The 25,154-nt window shown below is 47.2% G+C and overlaps 12 protein-coding genes across 12 annotated transcripts; 6 read left to right on the forward strand and 6 right to left on the reverse strand.

Annotated features, from left to right (window-relative positions):
* The first annotated feature begins 145 nt into the window (after nt 1-145).
* Nucleotides 146-2,594, forward strand: hscA (putative Hsp70 chaperone (HscA)). The gene is made up of 5 exons (XM_056639599.1): nt 146-248; nt 326-376; nt 441-567; nt 670-835; nt 907-2,594. Exons 1-5 carry the CDS (start codon nt 203-205, stop codon nt 2,362-2,364), a joined length of 1,848 nt encoding a protein of 615 aa, XP_056505356.1. The 5' UTR covers nt 146-202; the 3' UTR covers nt 2,365-2,594.
* Nucleotides 2,595-2,858: 264 nt separating this feature from the next.
* N7469_000680 (ribosome-recycling factor) lies at nt 2,859-3,724 on the forward strand (the record flags this gene model as incomplete). The annotated part of the gene is made up of 2 exons (XM_056639600.1): nt 2,859-3,293; nt 3,377-3,724. 2 exons carry the CDS (start codon nt 2,859-2,861, stop codon nt 3,722-3,724), a joined length of 783 nt encoding a protein of 260 aa, XP_056505357.1.
* A 218-nt stretch (nt 3,725-3,942) lies between these two features.
* N7469_000681 (uncharacterized protein) lies at nt 3,943-5,078 on the reverse strand (the record flags this gene model as incomplete). The annotated part of the gene is made up of 2 exons (XM_056639601.1): nt 3,943-4,841; nt 4,955-5,078. 2 exons carry the CDS (start codon nt 5,076-5,078, stop codon nt 3,943-3,945), a joined length of 1,023 nt encoding a protein of 340 aa, XP_056505358.1.
* Nucleotides 5,079-5,742: 664 nt separating this feature from the next.
* N7469_000682 (CDC26 family anaphase-promoting complex subunit) lies at nt 5,743-5,961 on the forward strand (the record flags this gene model as incomplete). The annotated part of the gene is made up of 1 exon (XM_056639602.1): nt 5,743-5,961. One exon carries the CDS (start codon nt 5,743-5,745, stop codon nt 5,959-5,961), a length of 219 nt encoding a protein of 72 aa, XP_056505359.1.
* Nucleotides 5,962-6,624: 663 nt separating this feature from the next.
* N7469_000683 (Zn(II)2Cys6 transcription factor) lies at nt 6,625-9,678 on the reverse strand (the record flags this gene model as incomplete). The annotated part of the gene is made up of 9 exons (XM_056639603.1): nt 6,625-6,943; nt 7,027-7,481; nt 7,553-7,912; nt 7,998-8,107; nt 8,171-8,452; nt 8,516-8,857; nt 8,924-9,448; nt 9,508-9,552; nt 9,624-9,678. The coding sequence occupies 9 exons, from the start codon at nt 9,676-9,678 to the stop codon at nt 6,625-6,627; spliced, it is 2,493 nt and encodes an 830-aa protein (XP_056505360.1).
* Nucleotides 9,679-12,001: 2,323 nt separating this feature from the next.
* On the forward strand, nt 12,002-12,640 carry N7469_000684 (iron-sulfur cluster assembly protein CIA2; the record flags this gene model as incomplete). Its single annotated transcript, XM_056639604.1, has 2 exons — nt 12,002-12,200; nt 12,267-12,640. 2 exons carry the CDS (start codon nt 12,002-12,004, stop codon nt 12,638-12,640), a joined length of 573 nt encoding a protein of 190 aa, XP_056505361.1.
* Nucleotides 12,641-12,966: 326 nt separating this feature from the next.
* N7469_000685 (U5 snRNP component Snu114, putative) lies at nt 12,967-16,148 on the reverse strand (the record flags this gene model as incomplete). The annotated part of the gene is made up of 4 exons (XM_056639605.1): nt 12,967-13,529; nt 13,595-15,823; nt 15,897-16,036; nt 16,129-16,148. The coding sequence occupies 4 exons, from the start codon at nt 16,146-16,148 to the stop codon at nt 12,967-12,969; spliced, it is 2,952 nt and encodes a 983-aa protein (XP_056505362.1).
* A 270-nt stretch (nt 16,149-16,418) lies between these two features.
* Nucleotides 16,419-17,904, forward strand: erg10B (acetyl-CoA C-acetyltransferase; the record flags this gene model as incomplete). Its single annotated transcript, XM_056639606.1, has 6 exons — nt 16,419-16,486; nt 16,559-16,608; nt 16,699-16,774; nt 16,829-17,048; nt 17,083-17,322; nt 17,386-17,904. The coding sequence occupies 6 exons, from the start codon at nt 16,419-16,421 to the stop codon at nt 17,902-17,904; spliced, it is 1,173 nt and encodes a 390-aa protein (XP_056505363.1).
* Nucleotides 17,905-18,278: 374 nt separating this feature from the next.
* Nucleotides 18,279-19,795, reverse strand: N7469_000687 (putative ZIP family zinc transporter; the record flags this gene model as incomplete). The annotated part of the gene is made up of 3 exons (XM_056639607.1): nt 18,279-19,408; nt 19,485-19,676; nt 19,753-19,795. 3 exons carry the CDS (start codon nt 19,793-19,795, stop codon nt 18,279-18,281), a joined length of 1,365 nt encoding a protein of 454 aa, XP_056505364.1.
* Nucleotides 19,796-20,301: 506 nt separating this feature from the next.
* N7469_000688 (Atg14 domain-containing protein) lies at nt 20,302-21,826 on the reverse strand (the record flags this gene model as incomplete). Its single annotated transcript, XM_056639608.1, has 2 exons — nt 20,302-21,064; nt 21,183-21,826. The coding sequence occupies 2 exons, from the start codon at nt 21,824-21,826 to the stop codon at nt 20,302-20,304; spliced, it is 1,407 nt and encodes a 468-aa protein (XP_056505365.1).
* Nucleotides 21,827-22,168: 342 nt separating this feature from the next.
* Nucleotides 22,169-22,779, forward strand: N7469_000689 (uncharacterized protein; the record flags this gene model as incomplete). The annotated part of the gene is made up of 4 exons (XM_056639609.1): nt 22,169-22,408; nt 22,469-22,527; nt 22,591-22,655; nt 22,715-22,779. The coding sequence occupies 4 exons, from the start codon at nt 22,169-22,171 to the stop codon at nt 22,777-22,779; spliced, it is 429 nt and encodes a 142-aa protein (XP_056505366.1).
* Nucleotides 22,780-23,054: 275 nt separating this feature from the next.
* On the reverse strand, nt 23,055-24,912 carry N7469_000690 (uncharacterized protein; the record flags this gene model as incomplete). The annotated part of the gene is made up of 3 exons (XM_056639610.1): nt 23,055-23,239; nt 23,303-24,310; nt 24,363-24,912. The coding sequence occupies 3 exons, from the start codon at nt 24,910-24,912 to the stop codon at nt 23,055-23,057; spliced, it is 1,743 nt and encodes a 580-aa protein (XP_056505367.1).
* Nucleotides 24,913-25,154: the final 242 nt, after the last annotated feature.

The raw sequence follows: 25,154 nt of genomic DNA on the forward strand, positions 1-25,154 counted from the left end.
TAAAATTTCCAATCTCATATCCAAATCCCAACTGTCTAGTTTTTTACCCGAGCGCTCCCCCATAAACACGTGACTCACCGCTCCCGCAAAATTTTCTGCCCTTTCGATGTGCGGCGCTGCGTTTATAAAAAATTTCGACCCGTCACCAACCCCTCTTTCCCACCTATTCCCACTCTCTCATTTCCACTACATATCTTTCACAATGGCCGAGTCTGAGGTCTACGACGGGGCGATCGGTATCGATCTTGGTATGAATTGCTGCTCTTTTGCCTAAATTTTGATTGGAATTGGTCACTAATTGGAATTTTTTTTCTTTTGTGCGCAGGTACCACCTACTCTTGCGTTGCCAACTATGAGGGCACCAACGTTGAGATCAGTGCGTTTTGAATCGACAACCTAATACAATCCTTCTCGTTCTTCCAAACTAACCTGCAAATCAGTCGCCAACGACCAGGGTAGCTACACCACCCCCTCTTTCGTTTCCTTCACCGAGAAGGAGCGTCTGATTGGTGAGGCCGCCAAGAACGCTGCTGCTATGAACCCGAAGAACACCATCTTCGATATCAAGTGAGTGCTAGAAGAATACCTGCAATTTTTTCTCTTTAAGGATTATCCTTGAAAATAAGTGGAAAATTGAAAGAATAAAATTTCTGACTGGAATTTTCCCAGGCGTCTGATTGGTCGCCGTTTCGATGACCCCATTGTCAAGAAGGATGTTGAGTCCTGGCCCTTCAAGGTCGTTGACCAGGGTACCTCCCCTGCCGTCGAGGTCGAGTACCTCGGTGAGAACAAGACCTTCACTCCCCAGGAGATCTCCTCCATGGTCCTCATGAAGGCAAGTTTTCCCCATAACCTCGGCTCAAGTTCCATTCCAACCAGACCACAATTTACTAACAAATCAAACAGATGAAGGAGGTTGCTGAGACCAAGCTCGGCAAGAAGGTTGAGAAGGCCGTCATCACTGTCCCCGCCTACTTCAACGACAACCAGCGTCAGGCTACCAAGGATGCCGGTGCCATTGCTGGCCTGAACGTTCTCCGTATCATCAACGAGCCCACTGCTGCCGCTATTGCTTACGGTCTGGGCTCCGGCAAGTCCGACAAGGAGCGCAACGTCCTCATCTACGATCTGGGTGGTGGTACTTTCGATGTTTCCCTGCTGAACATCCAGGGTGGTGTCTTCACCGTCAAGGCCACCGCTGGTGACACTCACCTTGGTGGTCAGGATTTCGACACCAACCTCCTTGACCACTTCAAGAAGGAGTTCCAGCGTAAGACCAAGAAGGATCTGTCCGGCGATGCCCGTGCCCTTCGTCGTCTCCGTACCGCCTGCGAGCGTGCCAAGCGTACTCTCTCCAACGCTACCCAGACCACCGTCGAGATTGACTCTCTCTTCGATGGTGAGGACTTCAACTCCTCCATCACCCGTGCCCGTTTCGAGGACCTGAACGCCAAGTCCTTCTCCGGCACCCTTGACCCTGTCCAGCAGGTCCTGAAGGACTCTGGTATCGAGAAGTCCAAGGTCGATGAGATCGTCCTTGTCGGTGGTTCCACCCGTATCCCCCGTATCCAGAAGCTCCTGTCCGACTTCTTCGATGGCAAGAAGCTCGAGAAGAGCATCAACCCCGATGAGGCCGTTGCCTACGGTGCCGCCGTCCAGGCCGGTATCCTCTCCGGCAAGGCTACCTCCGCCGAGACCCAGGACCTTCTGCTTCTGGATGTCGTTCCTCTCTCCCTTGGTGTCGCCATGGAGGGCAACATCTTCGCCCCCGTCGTTCCCCGTGGCCAGACCGTCCCTACCATCAAGAAGCGTACCTTCACCACTGTTGTTGACAACCAGAGCACCGTCCAGTTCCCCGTCTACCAGGGTGAGCGTACCAACTGTGCCGACAACACCTCCCTGGGAGAGTTCACCCTCGCTCCCCTTCCCCCCATGCGCGCCGGTGAGGCCGCTCTGGAGACCGTCTTCGAGGTTGATGTCAACGGTATCCTGAAGGTCACCGCCACTGAGAAGTCCTCCGGCCGTACCGCCAACATCACCATCTCCAACGCTGTCGGCAAGCTGTCCAGCGGTGAGATCGAGCAGATGATTGACGACGCCAACAAGTTCAAGAGCTCCGACGAGGCTTTCACCAAGAAGTTCGAGTCCCGCCAGCAGCTCGAGTCCTACATCTCCCGTGTTGAGGAGATGATCTCCGAGCCTACCCTGGCCATGAAGCTGAAGCGTGGCAACAAGGAGCGCATCGAGTCTGCTCTTTCTGACGCCATGGCCCAGCTTGAGGTTGAGGACTCCACCCCCGAGGACCTCAAGAAGAAGGAGCTTGCTCTCAAGCGTCTCATGACCAAGGCTATGTCTACCCGCTAAGCGAAGCGATGAACATAGGATCGGCCAACATATGAACCCCTTCCTCGGATACCGGAAGGTCTGCGCCGCATAGATCTTGGGGCAGTGTTGGCCCATGCTTTTTGTGTTTAAAGCCGGGCACACTTGGGCGCAGTATTTCTTTTTTACCCCTTTCCATTTGTCTTTAAAAAGTATGCTTCCTGTAGACGAAGATTTAACGTTGCAAATTTAATGTGTGACGACCTGTTCTACGTGTTCCTGTTCACTGTAGCATAATCAATAAAGGTTACTTGCACTTTCATAAAAGGGTAATCAACCAACATCTAAAAACAACTACATCGATAGTAGACTATCAATTGACTTGAGTTAATTGACTGAAGTTTGTAACTATACCAAGTTGACAAGTAGACCGCCTTCCCAATATATCTTTCTGCCATCCGGGGTCCAACAGTAGAACAACTTCATTCTCCCTCCAAACATATTCCAAATCTCAATCCATACCATTGTTACCCACCATGCTACGAATTGTGACTCGTTTACCGAGCCGCCTGACCTATCAATGTCGCCCTAATAGACAACTGACTCTCCCACTCTTGAACTCCACGCCCGCTTCGCAAGCCCGTACCTTCGCAAATTCACCAATCCTATACAAAAAGAAAGACAAGGGCAAAAAGGCGCCCGCTGCCTCTGAAACACAATCGAGTCCCGCTACACCTTCCGAGGACCCATTCGATCTTACACCCCTTCAAACGGGTATATCAAACGCCGTCTCACGATTGAAGGATGACCTCTCGAAACTTCGCGCCGGAGGTCGATTCAATACCGCTAATCTTGAAGGGCTAAAGGTCCAACTGAGCAAGGACAGTCATGATACAGTTAAATTGGGCGATCTAGCACAAGTCGTTCCCAAGAGCGGAAGAATGGTTACCATCCTAGCGGCCGAAGAGGAGGTAAGTTTAATACCTTCACATTCTTCAATTCAATCTTTTACAAGAATTATCCCAAGGCTAATTGAATCTACTCGGGAGTACAGCATATCAAACCCGTTTCTTCAGCAATCGTCTCATCAAATCTATCTCTCACTCCACAATCAGATCCTCACAATCCACTTCAACTGAATATTCCCATTCCCCCACCAACCAAAGAATCCCGCGATCAAAGCGTCAATATCGCCAAGCAGGCCTTTGAAAAGGCTGCTAATACAGTCCGCGATGCACGAGGTAGCATGCACAAAAAGCTACAAGATATGCAAAAGAAGAAAACAGCCCGACCAGATGACGTTCGCAAGGCCCATGATCAAATGGAAAAGGCTACAGAAAAGGGTCACAAAGAAGTTAAGGATCTATTTGAAGCTGCGAGAAAAACATTGGAACAGGCGTGATTGGGGGGGGAGTGAAATTCAATGTTGACTATAGCTTTCTGAGTGGTACAGTGGGAAGTATGTAAATCTAGATACATGAAAGCCATGCTAGGAGCAAAGAGTATCACGCCGGATGGGAAAAAAAGGAGACAGAAGAAAATGGAAACAAGAGAACCCCATGTATAATACAAAAGCACAAATGGCATCAAAAAGGAACATACAACCCCAAATCCATCGTCTCAAGTACGCTTCACACGACTAGATGAGAGCAAAGATTCCACCTTCGCAATAAACTGCGGCCGTTTACCCGCCGTCTCATAAGTCCCATTGTTCCGAAGATTCCTCAAAACATCTCCCATGGCAGCTGGTTGATCCTTTCCAACTGTCAGGGCAGGATACTTCCCTTGAGCCCATTTCTCAATCAAAATCTTCGAATCCTCAGCACTAACAGGACTAAATTTAACCTCCTTAGGCTCAACAAGTTCCCCCTTCTTCTGAGAAATCTTATCAGCCCGAACCTGAGACAACCTCTTAACCTCCGCCAAAGCCTCGGATCGCTCAATCTCATTCTCAAAAAGAACACTCTCCCCCTTCCAAACTCGTCGACCAAGTTCATAAGGCGGGATATACCCATTCGCATAACGATCACTCAATCCAGAAAGTTTCTGCAACACAGCAACAGAGCGCGCATTCGCATCGGATGGGATAGAAGGCCAGGTAGCCTTCAACGAAGCAAAGTCAATATCCCGAGGTTCATAACGAACAGGAACAGGACGTTCTTTCAAAGCCTGATCCTGTTCAATCTGATTGATAGCAGCTTCTTCTGCTTCTTCAAGGGCAATATCACCATCATCCTTCTTCGCCTCACGAGGCCGACGTTGACGGGGTTTCTGATTTTTGCCCTTACCCTTAGCCATGGGCTTACGTGGACCTTGACCTGGGCCCTGATTCCCACGGACATTTCGTAGTCTAGGACTCCGGATGATACGGGGTTGGTCTGTTCCTGCAGTGGGAGCAGCGAATGATCTCGCATCAATTGGTTTTGCAGGACGACGATTCGGGGGACCGGATGGACCACGCGATTGTGTTGGATTCTTGCGCGGCGTATTGGGGATATTCTTTCTCTGTGCGGGTGAACCTATTACAAAACCAGAAAGATATATTAGAACTTGATCAATTGCACATTACTTCGTAGGCCAATGGCTTATACTCGAGTATAAATATGATGTATTTGGGGGATGAATGACTTACTTGAGGGTTTACTCTTGTCTTCCAAAGCAACGGAAGAAACAGAGAAAGGACGGACCGAAGCAGCGAGACCCAGCCTCACGGATTCCGTGTGCTGGAATAGCTGCCTGAGCTGTGGCCGCATCATCTTGGGTGCAGTTGAGGAGATGGTGGAAATCCAACGGGGAACAACTTTTGGAAAAGACTCAGTTGGGGTCTCACCGCTTTGGTCGCCGCTTTCTTACTGCGTGATTGTATTCAGCCATACTTATATAGTATATTAATCAATATTGTACAATATCATTAATCATTTTAATTCTTCTCATATCCTGCGATTGCATTAATTAGGTTTTAAAGCTGCTAACAGGGAGGTTTCTAGGAATTGTAGGTAAAAATATCTTTCTAGCTCAGTTTATAGGCGTAGCATAGTAGTGGCTGTTACTATGCACATACTTCTACATAACATGTAAGTATGTAGTTATCTCAAACACTTAACCAATATATTTTAGAATTTCCAGATTAAATCCAAATCTACCAGTTTAGCCTTCACCCGATCAAGACAAATCAACAACACCAGCTAACACCAACTAAACATCCATAATCACACACAAAACCGAATCCGCCAAACCGGCAGAAAATAATCCGCACATGACTAACCCACCGCCGCATAACCACAACACCAAATCATCTCTCTACACCATAAACAGACAAAGAACAGTCCATTCCAGTCCAGTCCAGTCCACAACACTCAACCCAACCAATCAAAACCAAGGAATAAACCAAAACGAAAGAGAATATACTTCATACTCAAAATGCTCCGCCGAAAACCCACCGCTATAACAATCACAATCGAAGACATCGCCTCATTCGAAGAATCCCGACTCCGCAAACAAGAAGAAAACAGACAACCAGAAAAAGGACAAATAAACCCAACTTACGACCCAAGTGATGAATTAAAACCTCTTCCGGGAGATAAAGCACGAATTGTACGTTCTCGCGAGGAGAGGATTGGACTTGGTCGACATGGGTGATATACAGTATATTACGACTATGTGATGATACATCTGGGTTTTCTTTTTTTTTTATTTCATTGGAACTTTGGATAATATCTTTGGACGATGAATTTGGGGGGTTATGATTTGGGGAATTCGAAATTTGGAATTCGATTTCATGTTTGATTCATTTTGATTTGAGATTTTGCATCATGGCTAGACTGTGAAATGCCATTGAACGAAAATAAATACAGACAAGCACATCAAGATTGGACACATTGCTGGAATACTCGCTACGTTTTACACTATATTGGAAAATCCAGGAAATGTTGAAAATGAACCAATATCCCGTCTTTTAACAGACGAGACATTTAAGGAAAAAAAGAGCATATTTTGTTCAGTTCATGATATACAAGGGTGTTTGAACAATGGATATTTCAAATCCATAACTTCCACTCCAGCCAAATTAATGGCGGGTATTTTAGACAAAATAAACCTTCACATCACTTTTATGTACCCGTCATTTTCGTAAATCCATAACACCGCGCATCGTATTATGCGATGTCGAATAAAAGTGTAAATATGAACACAAGACCAAAATTCCATGGTGATGAATGGAAATGAAGAAGGTTGAATGGCGGAGGATATTTTCGAAATGATGATTGTGAAGAAAGACAAGAAGATTGAGATGTGAAAACTGTCTCAACCTCTTTGTCGCTTTGACATGTTGTCAGAGGTCATATCAACGGAGTAATTCCAGCGTCGTTTCAATCCCTGCGGGTCAAATACACTGGCTACACTTTGTTGCCAATCTCTGGCGCTAAAGACGACGGGGGGAGCCTGGAATTGAGGCGGGGAAACTGATTGTGTTGGTGGGACGGTTCTGGAGGGTGAATCGTACTGTATAGGATATTGTTGATTGACCATGTTGCCCATTGGTTGTGTAGTATTGCTCATGTTCATCGGAGGTGAGTTGGTGCTGACGGTTGAAGGATTGACGGAGAATGCCATGTCCCATTGACTAAGAAGTAAAGAGATCATCATAAGTAAATGCGATTGTATCATAGCCAAGCATGTGGCTAGCGGTATCAAAGATGGACATACTTGATAATGCGGGTTGGGTCCCAGCTATTTTCATCCACCAAGGGAGCAGCATCAAGGGGATGGGTTGAGGGTGGTTGGTGAGGGACCATTCCTAAGGACTGCAACTGAGAGGATGTGTCGGACTTCGAATCTTCAGCAACAATAGATATCGGAGGAGTAATTGGATGTGCGTTGGGACCCACTCTGGATTGGACATTGCTTAGATGCGGATGATAATGTGCGTCCATTGGAGGACTGGGCTGATATGGCTCTGACGGACTACCATAGGGGAAGCTAGGTTTGAGCTCGAATGGTCGATGAGTGTCGGCAGAGAACGCTAGTCTCAAGGAATCGATTTGTGCTTGGATTTCAGGCATAGGCCAGGCGGTCGAACAACGTTCCAATATGCGCATATGACGCGTGAAGAACTCTCTGGCATCGGAATTGAATTCGGGATCCGGTGACGTGATAGCAACCTATTCAATAGTTTAATGTTAGAGAGGACTTTGCCGGAGAAGAGTTCGACATCGTCGTTCAAATCACATACCAAGTGTAACATGGTACAAGTCAGAATACAGTAGATAGCGAAATTGATCCCACGTTGCATGTAAAGGAGCCCAGAAAGTCCAAACCGCTCAAGAATAGCTTCTTGAAGACGGCAAATATTCTTAGCTGAGGCATAGCACAGCGAGAAGTGTATCTTCCATTCACCACCTGCCGCAAAGGACTGAGACGCCACAAGTTGCGGGCGATGCAACAAAATGATAGCCAAATGACAGTGGGAATGCATATTACCCACAAAGTGAGACGGAATCCAAGGTGGAGAGCCATCGGCTGGATAATTCACTTGAAGATCAGGTGGTAGGCTGTGCAGCCAGTCTGCAAAAAGCGGATTCTTTTGCGCAAACTGGGGGGTTGGCACCCCAGTCTTTCTGCTTTTTGATCTTATGATATATGTCCGTGATAATCCGAATATGATGGGCGTTGCGAACGAAATATGCATATTGCCTTGACCGATCTGTTTCATACGCATCAAGACCCCTAATATCGAGCGTAGTGCGCATATCCACAGTTTCGGTATCAACTCCATAGTCAGAACGACCTGATGTCATAAGTCAGCCATTGATCAGCCAGTCTTCCATAAGAACGCAACTTGATTGCTTACCCTGAGGGGCCCCAATCATTATCTCCACTACCAAAATAGCTTGCCAGACTCGAGTATGAATCAAGCATTCAATCGGGCTCAAATCGCATGGTCTTCCTTCGGCGTGAGTGCTGTAATGTTCATGGATATCTAAATCCTTGGCCATTGATACTATGGTTTTCACCGTCTGCCAGGATCGGTAGTAATAACCCTTCTTGGGTAGAGACTCTCGTGCTTTCAATAAAAGCAGTAATGCCTGAATAGTACTTAAACGGGGGACATCCATGAAGCTGGTCTCGTGTCCTTGAAATCGAAATTAGTACGACGCGCAATGAATTAATGAATGATCGGTAGAGCTGAGCTTACTATTTGCTAAAGCAAGCCATTGAGCACCTTCTGCAGGCTCATCCGACAAGCGTCCAGCACATGCAAATAAGGCTTCGAGGAGGAGAGGAGAGATGGAGCGGCGATCATTCTGCCATTGGTAATATAAATGCGCACGTGGTATGATGGGAAGGTAGGGATGAATCTCGTCGAAATAGATTTTGAAATAGTTCATCACGTCTTCTTCGTCGGGCATCAGTTCGGGTGGGATTCGGATCATGGCGCCGGCTCCTGTGCTCAGGGGTGGGAGTCTTTCCTCCACATCTTCTTGTATGGGTACTTCGGGTTCAACACGGTCTGTCCTTTGTCGCCGAATATATGGAGCTAGTATTTGTGAGCAACTCAACTGCTGTGCAAGGAGAAATTAAAAAGGGAACAAAAGTTCCATACCAATTCCCGTCTCGTCAATCTTCAATTCTCCAAGGACATCACTCAAATTCTCGGCTGTAGACGGTTCACTCTCCGCATATACTCCTCTATCTGCAGTCCCTAGCGATGGATGTTGCGTCCTTTGGTAGATTTGGGGTTGCTGGTAAGACTGTGGAGGCATGACCATTGGTGGTGATCGCATCTCATTATATAGCCCATGTTGACTCGGTGGCGCTTGAACGAATTGTGAATACATTCCCATTGATTCATATGAAGGCACGGAGGTCATCGTCGGCTGGTTTCCATCTCTATATGTCGGAGGTACCGGGAAGGAATGATGAGAAGGCTCGGAAGTGTTGGAAGGTCCGCCCATATCTTGTTGAACCGACTCTCCACCTTGTCCATCCAGAAATTCACCATCCTGTCCGATCGTAGGAGGGACACAGACAAGCTTAAGGCGCGTGCAAGCGGAACAAGGCCATGTATTTGTAGTCGCAGCATCGCATTTAATTTTTCTCTTCCGGCAACCATTGCATGCGCGCATCACTGTTCAGAGTGAGCATTTACATCGACAATGGAAGTAAAACAAGCACAATATCACCTACCCTTGAGTCTTTTGTGTCGATTATGCTCATCAACAAACACGTAGTCTAAAACGTCCAAAAATTAGCATTCGTTTCACATCAACCCCAGTGGAGACTCAATATGCGGGATAATCTACTTTTTTGGCCTTCTCGAGGAGGCCCCGACGGAGGGGCAAACGAGTAACCCTGCATTTCTTTCTCCGAAATCTCCAGAAAGAAAAAAAAAAAGGAAAGGGGGAGGAGTTTCGAAAGTCGAATTATAAGTATAAGTTGAGATGGGCCACAACCAGAAGAGAAGAGAGACGAGAGAGAATCAAAAAGAAAGGCCCGCAACCCCGGCTAAATCGATCTACAAGGACCTGCCTCGAGACCGGGAACGATAGTGAGTGGTATCAAATGGAGAAAGAAAAATAAGAAAAAAGCACATCAACAAGAAAGAAAAGATGAAGGCTATCGTCGAAGAAAAGAGATTCACAAAATGAATTGCGAATGGAACTCCCAAGTCGGCACGAGCGGTAAACCAACAGAGCTGACACGGGGGAAAGTAAAAGGAATAGCGTCTTCGTAGCGCGCAAAAGGGTGGTCCGGGCGATGGGAGAGTCAAACAGCTAGCTTGACTAGCGAACTGTAAGATCAGACAATGCCGGCGCTATGGGCCGGCGCAAGTCGGGGGTGTGTGTGAAAGTGTGTGTGTGTGTGTGTCGCACCAGCCTCCGCAATGATTCCCGAATTTCCAAGATTGGCGTACTTTAACAGTATCAGTCTGGGCCATGTGCATGTGCGCAATGCAATTCGCACGTCCTCGAGATCGATTTGCAAAAATAATGGGAAAAAGCGGAAAATGAGGACTGGAATAGTAAGAGATACAACGAGTTAGCGAGTCATGCGATCGATGCATCCAGAGATGATGATTTAATTGATTGGATTGAAGCAGGATGGGAGGGGAGAGGAGATGATACGTACCGTTTAGATTAAAGTCGATGGGGATGACGAAACGGCGAAAAGGACATAGAGCATCGTGACGAAGTGGGGGGTTTAGATATTTTACAATAGAAAGAAGAGGAGAACAAAAGCTGAGGGAAGAGGAGAGGAGAGGAGAGGGGTGGATGCCAAGACTGATGGATGAACATCCAATAGTGCCGACTTTCTGCTTAAAGTGGAGAAGGGCGATCAAAAGATGGTCCGTAATAAATGATTTGTTAAGCCCTATAATCATCAAATAATAAATTAGGAAGAGGATCCTCCCCCCGAACTCCACGAGGGTCAAACACATGGCCAATTATTAACGAAATCCGCTCAGTGTATCCTGCTGGAGTCGATGGATCTTTATTTCTTAGCCTGTTCTACTAGTACGGAGTCCACGGATAATATCGATTATCTTACCTTATGTTAATTTCAGTTATTTTTAACCCTTAGTATCTTACATAGTACATCGTCAATTTATTTCCGTTCATTTCTCCATTTGTGAGATGTACAACGTACTACTGTACAATGTATTCTCTGTATGGATGAATTGGATAGGCACTGGGATATGGGATATCACTAAGGTTCATTCGGGATATGGATATGAAAGACTCCTCATTCAGTTGAAACACTTCAAACACTCCTAAACCCCCCTCCCCTCTTCCCTGGTTCTTAGGATTGGTGCCCTGGGTTTCACAAAACCCTAGGCCGCGAGACATGCAGAACTAAAAAGATGAGGAGTGGAGACAGGCAGATTCTGGAAGGCCACGAACTGGAACGACCACGGTTACAAGCCGGGTTCGGTGGGTGGAGGTCCATGCAGCAATCCTGATCGACTTCGGTAACTTGCCCAGGTCAAAATACCCGACCTTGTTAAACCCTTGTCGATCCCAAACCCAAGCTTTCGGGACGTGGGGAGTGCGCGCGTGTGTGTGTATGTTGTGTGGTAGTTAGTGTCTGCGTGTGTGCGTATGTATGTGGGAGACAGACATAATTTGAAATCGCAAAAGGGGCAGATGAGGATCGGCTGGATGTTCTTCAGCTGAGATTCGAGGAAAAGCAAAACACAAATTTCCTTGGAAGTGAAGTACGAAAAGGAGGCAAATTGCTGGCGTGGGGACGATCAACATTTGAGCCGAGGTTCTTCCGAATAACTTTGGCTTAGTGAGCATACATAATGCATACACTTACGGTATGTATAGTAGGCATTCCGTTGTAGAATTAATTGAGTAACTACTGTAATACTGGATGTGATTAGCACGTGTCAAATGAATATATTAATGCCAAACACACCAAGACTTTAGCCATGATCCTTAACCAAGTCTAACCTCTTTCTCTTCTACCTTCACCGTTTCTGGTAAGATTAGGTAAGCTTGGCAAAATATGTAAGATTTGTGGCGGCATTATATAGTCACGTGATACAACACCCGCATCACGTGCGATAAGCCTATCGGGCCGACGGGCTGCCAAATCGGGATTCACCAGGAATTTGCCCCTCCACCATCATCATCATCACTAGCATCACCAGCAACGAACATCAACGACCAGCACAATGGCGGAAATGCAGAATTCAAACCCCACGATCCTGAATGTGGCGGATCTCCCTACTAGAAGTAGATCAGTGAAAAAGACCACCGACTACGACTCCGGAATCTTCGCCGCCATTCCCAACCCAGCGGATTTCCTCTCATCAGACTCAGAAAGCGACGATGATTTACTAGAAGAGCCCATCGACGAACAAGAGATATACGGTATTTTTCCTTATTCAAAATAACACCACTAGTCTATAGTTCAATCACTAACATAGTCTATCACAGATCTAATCAAATCAATTTCCGACCCAGAACATCCCCTCTCCCTCGGCGAATTAGCCGTAGTATCTTTACCCGATATATTCATCAAACCAACCCTACCAAACGTACCTACATCCCCCCTCCAAACCGTCACAGTCCTCATCACTCCAACAATTACGCACTGCAGTCTAGCAACCGTTATTGGGCTAGGTGTTCGCGTCCGTTTGGAACAATCTCTCCCCCCACGTTTCAGAGTCGACGTTCGCATTAAAGAGGGAACTCACAGTACTGGCGATGAAGTGAATAAACAACTTGCTGATAAGGAACGTGTTGCTGCAGCTTTGGAAAACGGAGCTTTGATGCAAGTTATTGCTAAAATGATGGAAACTTGTCAATGATTTTATATCCGCCGCATTTCATGTACAATTATCATACCACTTGTTGTTCATTCTTTTTATATATCCCTACGAAATAGAAAAGTTGGTTCTAATTGAAATCTGACCTGTTACGAAATATTGATCACATTACACTTACACTTACGACAAGACTTGATTAAGCGGTAAAATGCGGTGCAATGAGGTTACGAGACCATTAGAAATACATAAATAATGCACCGCACATCGACTCCGACCCATCCCATCCTTATCCAAGTCATTGACGAGCATTTCCTTTTCTTTTCAACGAGAAAGAAGGGAAAGGGGGAAAAAAAAGTAAAACGCTATTATCATGAGTCCAAAACACCACTCTCCTTCAATCCCTTCCACAATTCCGGTTCCAGGAACTTGCTAACTGTAACATCCTCCGCCAAACCCTTACGACGTCTGGTTTTAAGAACAAAGTCTCGAGCTGTAGCCATAGCACCGGCCATCTCGAGAGGTTTCAATTTGACGTCACGGTCCAAAGGATCACCAGGGACAACGCTCCATTTGTCAAAGGTAAGATTAACAGCAGCTTGACCTTGAGTATGGATGCGAAGATCTGTCTCAAAACCGAAAGAGTCGATGACTGGGATTAGACCGCGGACGGAATACAAAGGTGTACCCGCGATGGGACCGTCTGATAGTACGTGTCCACGGCGGCGAGAGAGAACAGTATAGACAGAGGCCACTGCATCAGCTGGTCCAGTCATAGTGCAGGAGTAGATGGGTTCCATGAGACGGGGAGAAGCCATTAGGAATGAAGAATAGACGGCACGACGAGCAGTTGGGATAATTTGACCACCTCCTCGGTAGATTGCTTGCTCAGCAAGAGAAACGTCGGTGAGTCGGAATTTGGTGTTACGAATGGCTAAGAGTAAATATTAATATCAACATTCAATCCAGAATTGAACCAAATAGGCGTGCAAGACTTACGTTCTTCACAAAGGGGACCCTCTCTAGTTCCCCAGCTGAAACCCTGGGTGATGGAGTCCCGGACACTTCCAAGGAGCTTCTTGTCCACTTGCGATGGGAGAGTATCATCTTGGAGAATATTGGGTCCCATCTCGTCGGGTCCAAAAGCCCAGATACTACGGGCTGCAAGTTTATCCCAATCGTAGTTGTCCTCGAAGTAGCGAGCAACCTTGCGGATGGGGTCCTTGATGCTGACTCGGCCGCTTTCAATATCCTCAGCAATACCATCATCCAAGGGCTCAGCAATCATAGTGATTTTGTTCTTTTTGTTCGGCGTGATAGAGTAGCACATAATTGCGGAGGTCTCTACCACTGTCTCACAGAAACGTGTTACTGGATCAGAGACCTTGATCTCCATTTCGGAGTACAGGCGTCGGAGGTCGTGCAGCACACAATCCATGTACAGCTCACCTGTTCCCAGCACGATGTGTTCACCTGATTCTTCGACCTTGGTTGAGATCAAAGGGTAACTCTTGTTGATCTTGCGTAGACCATCCAGCATCTTCGGCAGCTCGGAGGGGTTGACAGGCTCAACAGCAACCTTGAACACCGACTCGGTCATATGCCGAATGGGCTGGAAAATATATGGCTCCTCGTCATCCTCAAGTTTCAGGGGAACCAGTGTAGCTGTTTTGACGATCGAGTTATCCACGCCGCCCAAAAGAACCCAATTACCGGCGGGGACACCATCTGTTGGAATATTGTAGCAGGTCTCTGCGATCCAGGTGTCGGAAATAGTCGCGACAACCATATCCTCTTCGTCCTCGGGTGTATATCCTTCTCCCAAGACGCGGATTTGTTGGCCTGGACGGGCTGTACCACTCAAGATTCTTCCAAAGGAGTAGAAGCCAGTAGCATCAGTGCTACTGAAGAGCTTGGTAACATGTACCACGAGGGGACCGTCTTGGTCACAGGCCGTCATGGAGGCTGCAATCTTTGAGTCCAATGGACCTGTATAGTAGCGCTCCAACATACGCTGGGCCCCTTCCACTGGCGAAGGTACATGTTGCACTGCCATGTCCACAAATCCAGTTGGAGGTCCGAAGAATTGCTCACAGACAAGATTGAGCAGCTCCTTTGCGTCTAGCTTCAACTGCGATGGCTTCAGACTGACACCAACCGAAGCTAATGTCTCTTTAAGGTCTTCGGGGCTTTCACTAAGAGTATGAGAGTAAAGCTTATAGATAGGTTCCAGAACGAATTTCACGAAGGCCCGCTTAGAATTCTCTTCCACGCCCTTGCGAGTGAACTTTCGGCTTCGAGGGTTGTAAAAGATATCTCCCCACAGTCGCGCAGCAAACTCTGTAGAGTCAAGTCGGGGGTAAGTGTCTGCGTACATTCTGGCGAATGATTGTAAAGTGAAACACCAGTTCATCGAGCTAGATGCGAACGCAACATTTCCCTTCTCAGGACTCAATCGTCGACGTTCGCCCTGGCCCGGCAGTACATTCTCGATAACAGTGTTGATTTCTTCAATCACATGCTTCAACTTGAAATAGGCATCATTGGGAGGTAGCTTGAGTTCCAGGATGAGGCGGTCCATTTTGTTCACGACCAAAGTCATGGGGATATCCTCCAGCACCGCATGCTTGATGATCTGCTCAGTGTTCGCCTGAACACCCTCAACCACATCGACGACAAGTACAACTCCATCTGCTAAACGAACGGAGGCGGCGACTTCATCAACGAAATTCACGTGTCCGGGGGTATCGATAATGTTGAGAAGGTGGGATTTGCCTTTAGTTCCTTGAAGAACCAAGCTCATGGGAGCAGCCTTCACTGAAAGACCACGTTCCCGTTCGAGGAAATGAATATCTGTATATCGCAATTGTTCCTCCTTGCGTTTCCCAATGCGCTTGTTTAATCTTTCCGTCAAGTCGTGAGTCTGTCTGACCAGCATGTCCATAAATGCCGTTTTGCCATGATGTAAATGGCCTACCAGAGCCACATTCCTTGTTTGTTCGGGGAAATTGAGCAGATCTGTCATAAATTCACGCGAAAAATGAACGGGTGGGAGCTCGGTTTCAGCTATAGCAAATTTCTTTTGTTGCACCGGGGCGATGATCGGTTCCGACAGAGGCTGCGCATCCTCTTCCTGGACAAGAGTTTCGACATCGGTACCATATAACTGTTGAGCGCTAGGATAATATTGCTTGTCTTCGTGTAAAATGACGGCGTTGGAAGGACCGTCTACGGCGCGCGCGCGAACACGCGGAGCGTTAGCTAATGCACTGGGAATTGAAGAGTAACATCGCAAACTTACCATCGACCTCCATTAACTGTTGATGATTCACATCTTCCTCCTCTTCATCATCATCGAACGCTTCATCAAATTTGAAGGCCGCGGGGACCTGATCAGTCTGCTCCTCATCTGAATCGGCCTCTCCAATGTAGTTACCAAACCTATGCCCTGGTCAGAGATGTATCTCAAGCAATAATTGAAGGGCATGAGACGCAAGAAAAGAAAAGAAAAAACAAAGACACAAATCACTTACTCATCATAAAGGTCATCCATGGTGGGCAAGAGGATGATGATGGGGGGAATATCAAAAGGTCAAGATGGGCTCCGCAGCAAAGCGGGAAGTTCTGAACTTTTTTGGACTTGGTCCGAGCGTCCTCAAGTACTCGCGCCTACACCGTACAGCTAGTCACTCCTCCATATTATTTAATTGCCCCTCCACCTTCTTTTCTACTCTTCCCCTCCACTCCCCTTTTTCTCTCTCCTTCATAGATCCTCCTTATCTGATCCGTCTTTATTTTGCTTTTTGATCTTCAATTGCCCAAAATGTCTTCCTCTCTCCCTCCCGTTTACATTGTTTCTACTGCCCGTACTCCCGTCGGTGGCTTCCTTGGGTAAGAGACAGAAAAGATGCTGAGCAGAGCAGAGCAACAACATGATCTAGGTGTATACTGACAATGGCATAGCTCTCTTTCAAGCCTGGCTGCCCCTAAGCTCGGTGCCCACGCTATCAAGTGTGAGTTTTGATTCGTCCTATTCGTCTTTCAATTGCAATTGCAATTGCGAAGTTGTATATGGTTCTATTTGTACTGACATGAAACTATAGCTGCCGTTGACCGGGCCGAGGGTATCAACGCTTCTGATGTCGAGGAGGTCTTCTTCGGCAATGTTCTGTCTGCTGGGTAAGTCAAGAGAATACAAGGTTTTGATTGAATTGTCACTAACAAACTAAACAGTGTTGGACAGAACCCTGCCCGCCAATGCGCTATCGGCGCTGGTCTCTCCGACTCCACCGTCTGCACCACTGTCAACAAGGTCTGCGCTTCCGGCCTGAAGGCCGTCATCCTTGGTGCTCAGACTATCATGACCGGAAACGCCGATATCGTTGTTGCTGGTGGTACTGAGTCCATGTCCAACACCCCCCCACTACCTGCCCAACATGCGTACTGGTGCCAAGTACGGCAACCAAAGCCTCGTTGATGGTATTCAGAAGGACGGTCTCCAGGATGCTTACGGCAAGCAAGAGCTGATGGGCTTCGCTGCTGAGGAGTGTGCCCAAGACCATGGCTTCGGTCGTGAGGCCCAGGACGACTACGCCATTCGCAGCTACGAGAAGGCCCAGGCTGCCCAAAAGGCCGGTGTCTTCGACTACGAGATCTCCCCCATTGAGATTCCTGGTTTCCGTGGCAAGCCCGGTGTGACTGTCTCCCAGGATGATGAGCCCAAGAACGTAAGTTTATATGATCCTACTATCTACTTTGTCGGTAAACGTGATCCGGCTAACATATTCCAGCTCAACCCCGAGAAGCTGCGTGCTATGAAGCCCGCTTTCATTCCCGGCACTGGTACAGTCACTGCCCCCAACGCTTCCCCCCTGAACGACGGTGCTGCTGCCCACGTTCTGGTTTCCGAGGCCAAGGTCAAGGAGCTCGGTCTTAAGCCTATTGCCAAGATTCTCGGCTGGGGTGATGCTGCTCACGCCCCTAACAAGTTCACTACTGCCCCTGCTCTGGCTATCCCTAAGGCTCTCAAGCACGCTGGCGTGACTCAGGAGTCTATTGATGCTTTCGAGATCAACGAGGCTTTCAGTGTTGTGTCCTTGGCCAACATGAAGCTGCTTGGTCTCTCCGAGGACAAGGTCAACATCCACGGTGGCGCCGTTGCCATTGGTCATCCTCTGGGTGCTAGCGGTGCTCGCATTCTGTCTACCCTGATTGGTGTCCTCAAGGCCAAGCAGGGCAAGCTCGGCTGCGTCGGTATCTGCAACGGTGGTGGCGGTGCCAGCGCCCTGGTTATTGAGTCCCTTCTCTAAACCGCTTTTAATGATGTATGGATATGAAATGATTTGCAATAGCATGTGAGATACCACTCAAAAATAGCTGGTACTGGATACTTCGATTCTATTGAATCAACCAAAATTTAGGGAATACAAAACTTAATATTTGTACCTTTTGGAAAACCGTAAATGCATCCATTGCTCAAAGAAAGCTGTGACTAGTATCATCTCTACGGCCCGGTAGCCTAGTCTGCCTCCCATCTGAGAAAACGGGCCTATTTACGCAGTCAATACTCAAAATTGTAGATGTAGAGAAGGCGCCTGGCCAGAGATTCATTCGCTATTCTAATAGTGAAACAGTAACAAAAATATGAAATCGCATAAAATAATGCCACATTTTGATTTCGACTTTAGGCAAAAGCACCAACAAGTGCCATCAAGATCGCACCACAGGCCACTGATACACAAGCCTCGAATCGCCGTCTTCCCTGAAGAGTCTCATAGCTAGATTCGCTCAAGAAATCTTCAGCGAGAAGTTCAACAAGACCAGCAAATAAGAGCAGTCCGCTACTAATCGCATTGGTAATACCAACCATGAGCAAACCCGTTGCACTCGCAGGGTCATACATATTATGTAAAATCAGACCAATTGCCTGGCCGAGGGGTGTAGTAGTTCCATAGGCAAGTGACATAAGCCAAGGTTTCATGGAGGATGGTCCAAAAAGATCAGGGATTAGTGAGGCAATGCGCGAACCCAGCGCGAAACCCTCAAAAGTTTGATGAAAACTGATCGCAATAAGGAGAACAACAAATGATGTCCCAGTAGCGACACTCAGCGCCATACCAATGAAGATACTGTGAAACAGAATACCAGCTTCCAAGAGCAGGCACTGTAAAAGCTGGCGTTGTGGATTTTGCATAGGAGCTTCGGAGCCCGCTTGCGAGTGGAAATGCTCACTTAATCGTGGTCGATGACGATGTGCAGAATGCATCGAGGAACGCGGTTGTCCATTAATAGGGACATCATCAGCGTAATCATCAAGTCCATCAATATCAGCATCATCATCTTCCTCTTTATCCGATTGAGAACCAACGATATGTTGATCTGATTCATGCGAGGAAGCCGGGTCATTTTGCCGTAATCCTTCCATACGAATATTACCTGATGGATTGCGAGAATGGAACTGACCATCTGTATGATCTTGAATGTCATGTCGGAAATTCTCCAGTGATTCACGACCCATTAAAGTATCGTAATCATTTCCATGGACATGCCCCGCCCCCTTCATAGCAAAGAACATCTCCACCAGAACGACAGCGAATACAGACATCATCGCAACAAATCCGGCCATAGCTCGATATGATTGACTCCAGAAGCGGGGGAGACATGGATCCGTCAAGGACATAAAAGCCGTAGGAAGAAGGTGTACAAATGCCGTAGCGATCAAAACACCTGTCCCAAAATGTCTGGAAATGAAGAGGAATCGACGTGGAATAGGTAGACGAGGAAATCGACGAGCAAGTACCGGGAAAGAGCATGCTATAATCAAAGTATAGAGTCAATCATCAGTATCGAACCTGTCCAAAGAGAGAAAAAAAGGGGAGAAGATACGCACCGAATGTACTCAAGACCAGAATGAGGAAGAGAGCCATAACATGCAAAGGCGTATTATATGTTCCTCGCTGTCCAGAGCCACAACTTGACCTATCGTCATCATTCTCATCTCGTATAAAGTTCCCATTTCGTCGTTTAAGCTCAGCTCTCAGGAGAGATTCGGGGATTTGAGAAATGGCATCGAGGGCGAAATCTGTCAAGAATCAGAAAACAATTCTTCCCCGCGAAGCTAAAGCTGAATATCTCTGGTGCAAAGGGCTGCAACCAACCGAAAGACTTCTCGCCTATACCCCAGACCTGCGCATCCTGCATTTTTTTGGATCGGGGAGAGCTTGATATCACTTAGGTCCGAGCCACATCCGCAAGCACGGAAAGTTCAATTCGGAGGGTCCGGTGAAGGGGCTATTGTTCCGCTAATTGCCAAGACTGATATCACGCAATCAGATTCGGGCGAAATTTGGATATCTTGCAATTTATTAGCACCGTACGGGCAATCCCGATTGCGGGCGCATCGTTTGTTGCGAAATGGAGTGGTTCGGGCCACGCGTTAACTGATGAATTTCCATCTTATCTCGGCAGCTTACTAACCCGTTCCCCCAGCCTTGTAGATGGGGTAGATTGATATACTTACGGTGTATGTAGGCATGTATACGTTTGAATTCTACATTAATTATCACTTCAATTTGATGGACTGTAGTAAATGAACAGTAATAGTGTGTTGATTATTGACAGCTCGTTTAGTATTCTATCTATTATTTAGCTTCATCCAGCCACTATTGCCCTTAGAGCGACGAGCCTCATCTCCCACTCTGGAGGGATCAATACCCCCCCTCTCTCGACTGACTAGGGGCCGTGGTAGAGGCGGATGTACTAGGCTGTTGTATATTGGGTGGCTTCTGAGGCTCCGCAGCCTCATCATCCCATTCATTCTCTTCTAACAGTTCCCATTCCGCACTGGTCATCTCTCCGAGGAGATTAGCCTTTAGTTTGTCGACAATCCTGGTGGGCGTTGGTAGCTTCCAGGAACGCACGTATTCAGACCCTTCGGATGCGGCTAGGAAAGAGTGTACCGTGCCGTGTGAATAATGGCCGAGCATTGGGAAGGATTTCCTTCGTTGTATAGTCGTTTGCGGGGAGTCTTTGCTCGGCTTGATTTTAGTCTGAGCATCACGGCTTGCAAAGGCTCGCATGAGTGAGGATGGCTGCGCCGGTGGTGCAACTAGTAGCTGATACATGCTCTTCCCAATATCACAAACCTCTTCCCAAGAGTCGGAAGTTAGGTTAATCCCTTGAGTTCGACATAACCATGCCACATCCCAGGCCAACAAAGTAGCCCCTTCAAGGAATAAAGCATAGGTTCCGGGATCCTCTTTCGCTAGCCGCTGAAGGGATTTATCAATGAATAGCGGCCGAGGACGAGACTGTGTGCGTATATCTCCTGGTCTTGACGCATTCTGGCTCGGCGGCGATGACTGAGCACGAGTTTTCCTAGTCACACCCCGCGAGTCATACGATGAAGCCGGAAAATATATCGTCGGAGTTGGATAATCTCGATGAGGAAGTGTAATTTCGGCCGGTAGTCTCAGAGAAAGGTAATGTGAGACTAAAACAAGCAGCTGGGCAACATTCGAGAAGGACGTAGATATTTGAGCGGCAGTGGCACCTTGAAGTATATTAGTAAATTGCGGATAAAACTAACACATAAGGAACCTTGCCATTCATGTCCCTCAAATCCACAATCGGCATGCCTCCTAACACGTAGAGTTGGCGAGGATCGCCCTTTCTCACGGTTTTCTGCCGTAAGCCATAAAGGTGGGCAGCTTCTCGACAAAGAAAGATCCGTGCCTCTGCCGTCTTACTATGGAGGAAGTGCCATAGATGCTCGGTTCTTTTATTGTTATTTTGGACACCTGTCAGTGTCGCTGCCTCCCGCTCCTTGAGCTGATACTGCGCAGATTCAGCATCGGCGCGTCTGCGAGACAAGGTTGCTCTCCTTCCCGCAAGACCGGCCTTTTTAACTCTGATCTCCTCTTTCAATCTCTCAATATTCCTTGACAAATCTTCTCGTCTTGATGAAGAGGCTGCCTGTTTGTTGGAGGTCAGCTCTAAGGACCAAGTACGACAGCCTTGAGAGGTCGATTCCGAGGGCCGATCCGCAGGTACCCGGTGCCGCGCTTCTAAATCTACCTGGGCAACCGTTGCTTCAATCTGTTTTCCCAAGTGTTCTTTCTCCAAAAGGGCCCGGGTTATTTCCAAGCGTAGTTGATACAGACGGTTGCGGGCACATGTTGGACAGAGGAATGGCAGGCGGGAGTGGGTAGAGTCGCATATATGACAGCTCATCGCAGATAAGTTAGATAATTCTCAACGATAATTCAGAGGCGACATTTCCACGGCGTATCGAAGAAGCTACCAGAGCTACCACCGAAAGCCATACAAATGAATGAAAGGGTAATGAAGGATGCGGTGTCGGAGTTGGCGCGGTGATGTCACCTGACGCGAGCATCCGCGCGGGTCATTCGTTTTCGTTTCCGTTTGTATCAATCCACAAGTCCAAACATTGTTGAGATCTCCACATCAACTTCCAAATACTGTATACGTTGATCAGGGACCTACTCACGCTGGATGATGCGAAGCAAACCTATCTGATACTTGCTGTCAGGGAAAAGTAATCGCAGATTCATCATGGAAACAGGCGGTGATTCCCAAGTCAATATGACATCTCAGTCCACGGGTACCAGCCATACTCCCAATTCCCAGCCAATCGAGCCTGTTGCGAACGATGAATTCCCTATTGTTGCTCGTCTCACTCAAGGTCTAACAGAATGTGACTGGGATCAACTACAAGAAAAATACACAGATGCCATGGATGAGCATAGTCGCGTCGAGGAGGAACTTCGTGTCGAGACCGCAAGATTGCTTGAGGTAATCACTGATTTGCTTTTTGCAAGAGACTGAAATGCCTTTAATACTAAGTCTATCTAGATTTTCACAGCCTGGTCCCAAACGACTGTACAGCAAGATGAGAAACGAGCTTTGAAACGGTATGAGATAATATCCAGGGATATCCTCACTCGCGATGAATATCACTTCTCACAATCACATAGATTCAAGACACAAGTGCAACACGTACAAAATTCCGAAGTGAGCGTGGAAAATAAGAAGAAGCACTGTGAGTCCAAAGTACCCCCTCCATCATATGAATTGCCAGAGCTAACAACTTCTGCTAAGACAATGATGTTGTTAAGGCATTCCAAAGCGCCTTGGCCCTTCTCAATGATCAGATGAAGGCTTGATCATGATGAAATCAAGTTTCAAATCACTCTGGCTTAGTCTACGCTGGCGCATGCTGAGCTATTCATTTCATTCGATACGACCACTCTGTTTCACAAGGCCGCAAAGTATGTATTAAATACCCTAGAATAGTTTTGTTTAATCAATTTCAGTGAACGCTGGAGGATTCCGTATTCGTCTTAAAAGTCGCTAGCATTGAAAACAAAAGGTCCATCAAAAAACAGTGCAAGGCATATTAAGGAGGACATCGACTTATGACTGTCAACCCGTTGGCAGATCAATTATTGGAACGTCCAATCCCTGAACTTCTACCAGTGATGTCCTGCCAGTTGGCATTCAGCCTTCGCCCAGTGTTAGCTAAAAGACCCTCTTCTTCAGCCTCCTCAGCATCCTCGTCAAGTTGTCTCTCATCCAATTTCGGAGACCGGAATAGAGTAGTGATGAAAACAATGAGGTATACACCTAGATTGGTATCAGTTTAACAAGCAAACCAACTATCCAGGGCTGGGAAACTTAGGTACTCACCCAGGAAGAAGAATTGTGCCCAGAAAAATACCACACCAAAGAAGGGGAAATTCAAAGTGATGCGGTTCAAGAATGTACTGACCACGCTGGGCGTGCAAACCCGCTTTGCGGCAGGATTGTCTGCCAGCTCAGAGCACGGTTTGATGAGCTCCTTACTGTTCGAACAATCTGGTTGACCTAAGGGCGTCCGGGATTCCCGATCACAGAATGTCTGTGGACCAAAAGTTGCATATTGCGGAGCAACTAGCATGGAAATGGAGTAATTCAAAGCCAATGTCATCAGCATTAACATGGAGGTTGCTAGAAGCAAAGCCTGCGGTGATGTATGGCCTTTTCGAATCTGGAAAAGTCGGATCCAGAGGAATCGAATACCGACCACGGTAACACCAACGACAGAGCTGCAGAATAGAAGTAACACCAAAGCCGTAAAGATGGCGTAGTCGACTGGAAATACTTTGGCAGACTGAACCAAAGCCCAATTGACAGGGTTGAAAATATTGACATGCCCTAGAATATATCCACACCGGTTCTTACAGATCGAATTTTTGGCTTTGTCAATAGCTGTCAGAAGCATGGAGACCCACACGACAAAGGCAATCAAGAGCAGTAGAATGCCTCCAAGTAGTTTAAAAGGACGGAAAATTGCTTCGATCTTGAACCAAACTCGCATGAGCCAGCCTCGACTACCGCCTTGAGATTCTTCAACTAAACGTTGACGTCGGATTAGCGTTCTCTCCTCCCGGGAAAGAGTGTCAAGCTCTCGACGATCCTTAGATGATAGAAGGTCCGGATTTCCGCCACATCGACCCTCCAGCTGGCGTTGACGTTCTTGGTTCGCCTCAAGTTGCTGGGCCGTGTTTGCACGCAAGGTAGGGTTTGATATCGACGGGGCTGTCTTGATCAAGCCAATCGGAAGGAGTGCAAGCCCAGATGATGTATATAGGACATAGAGGCAGAGACCAAGAGTCATAAGTAGACCAAGTGCAAATGTTAAGGCACGTTCACCATCTATAGATATGTTAGATTAGCTCTCAATTTCGTGCTTTGAAATAAAACTCACGATTCTCAGTCAGTAGCTTTTTGAAGTAGTCGAAGTCCAAGCCACTCTTGTCACCAGGTACCGGAGCAAAGAATCCGACTAGGAAAAGAATCACGACGATTGCAATGAACAAGATTGTGTATTTGAAGGCACCCCAGAATCGTTGGCTCAACGTCTGCTCGCCGCCCTCACTGGCCACTTCATCATATTCTTCATACCAGAAGTAAGTGAAGGGAATAACTAGGAGGCAAAGCAGAGCATCGAGGGAATAAAGGATATAATAAATGATGGTTAAAGAGTAAGTGATGCGGTCAACGGTCTCTTGAGTTGCCCATTCTTTTCGTTGGCCCAGTTTAGACGAAGTAGTTGATGATACGAGTGCAACATCTACCGGAAGCAACAGCACGGTAGCCAGAAGACTAGTTATTGCTATGATGCACGTCAGAGTTACAGACGGCGAACGATCTCGAGGAGTTTGATAAACATAAATGAAAACCGAAGCTGCCGCCAATAAGATAGCTATTACGACAGCGTAGACAATCCAGATAAGAGATGTCTGAAGAAGTGCCATTATGAAGTGTATGAGTCCTGCATAAGAAGCAGGATTCTATCACCGGCCGTCAAAAGAATCAAAAATATCAAGTGTTGAATGAATCAACTGGATGTTTCACCGTTCGAGTTTCCCGCGCAAGTAGACCTTCGTGCCTGTCGTCATACGCTAAACCCGATAAGGATGATATATGACACGTGACTTTGTTTGCTTAAGGTCACGTGGACATCTTTTCGGTCCGCCCTGCAACAAGCGAAGCCAGC

Source organism: Penicillium citrinum, assembly GCF_028827155.1.
Source record: "Penicillium citrinum strain IBT 23319 chromosome Unknown utg000001l:1.0-4955037.0:1.0-4956770.0, whole genome shotgun sequence".
In the NCBI taxonomy this organism is placed as follows: domain Eukaryota; kingdom Fungi; phylum Ascomycota; class Eurotiomycetes; order Eurotiales; family Aspergillaceae; genus Penicillium; species Penicillium citrinum.

Coding starts and splice junctions, on each gene's coding strand:
- hscA (XM_056639599.1), top strand. CDS start 203: ATGGCCGAGTCTGAGGTCTACGACGGGGCGATCGGTATCGATCTTG. Junction 377..440: donor GGGCACCAACGTTGAGATCA/GTGCGTTTTGAA, acceptor CCTGCAAATCAG/TCGCCAACGACCAGGGTAGC. Junction 568..669: donor AACACCATCTTCGATATCAA/GTGAGTGCTAGA, acceptor GAATTTTCCCAG/GCGTCTGATTGGTCGCCGTT.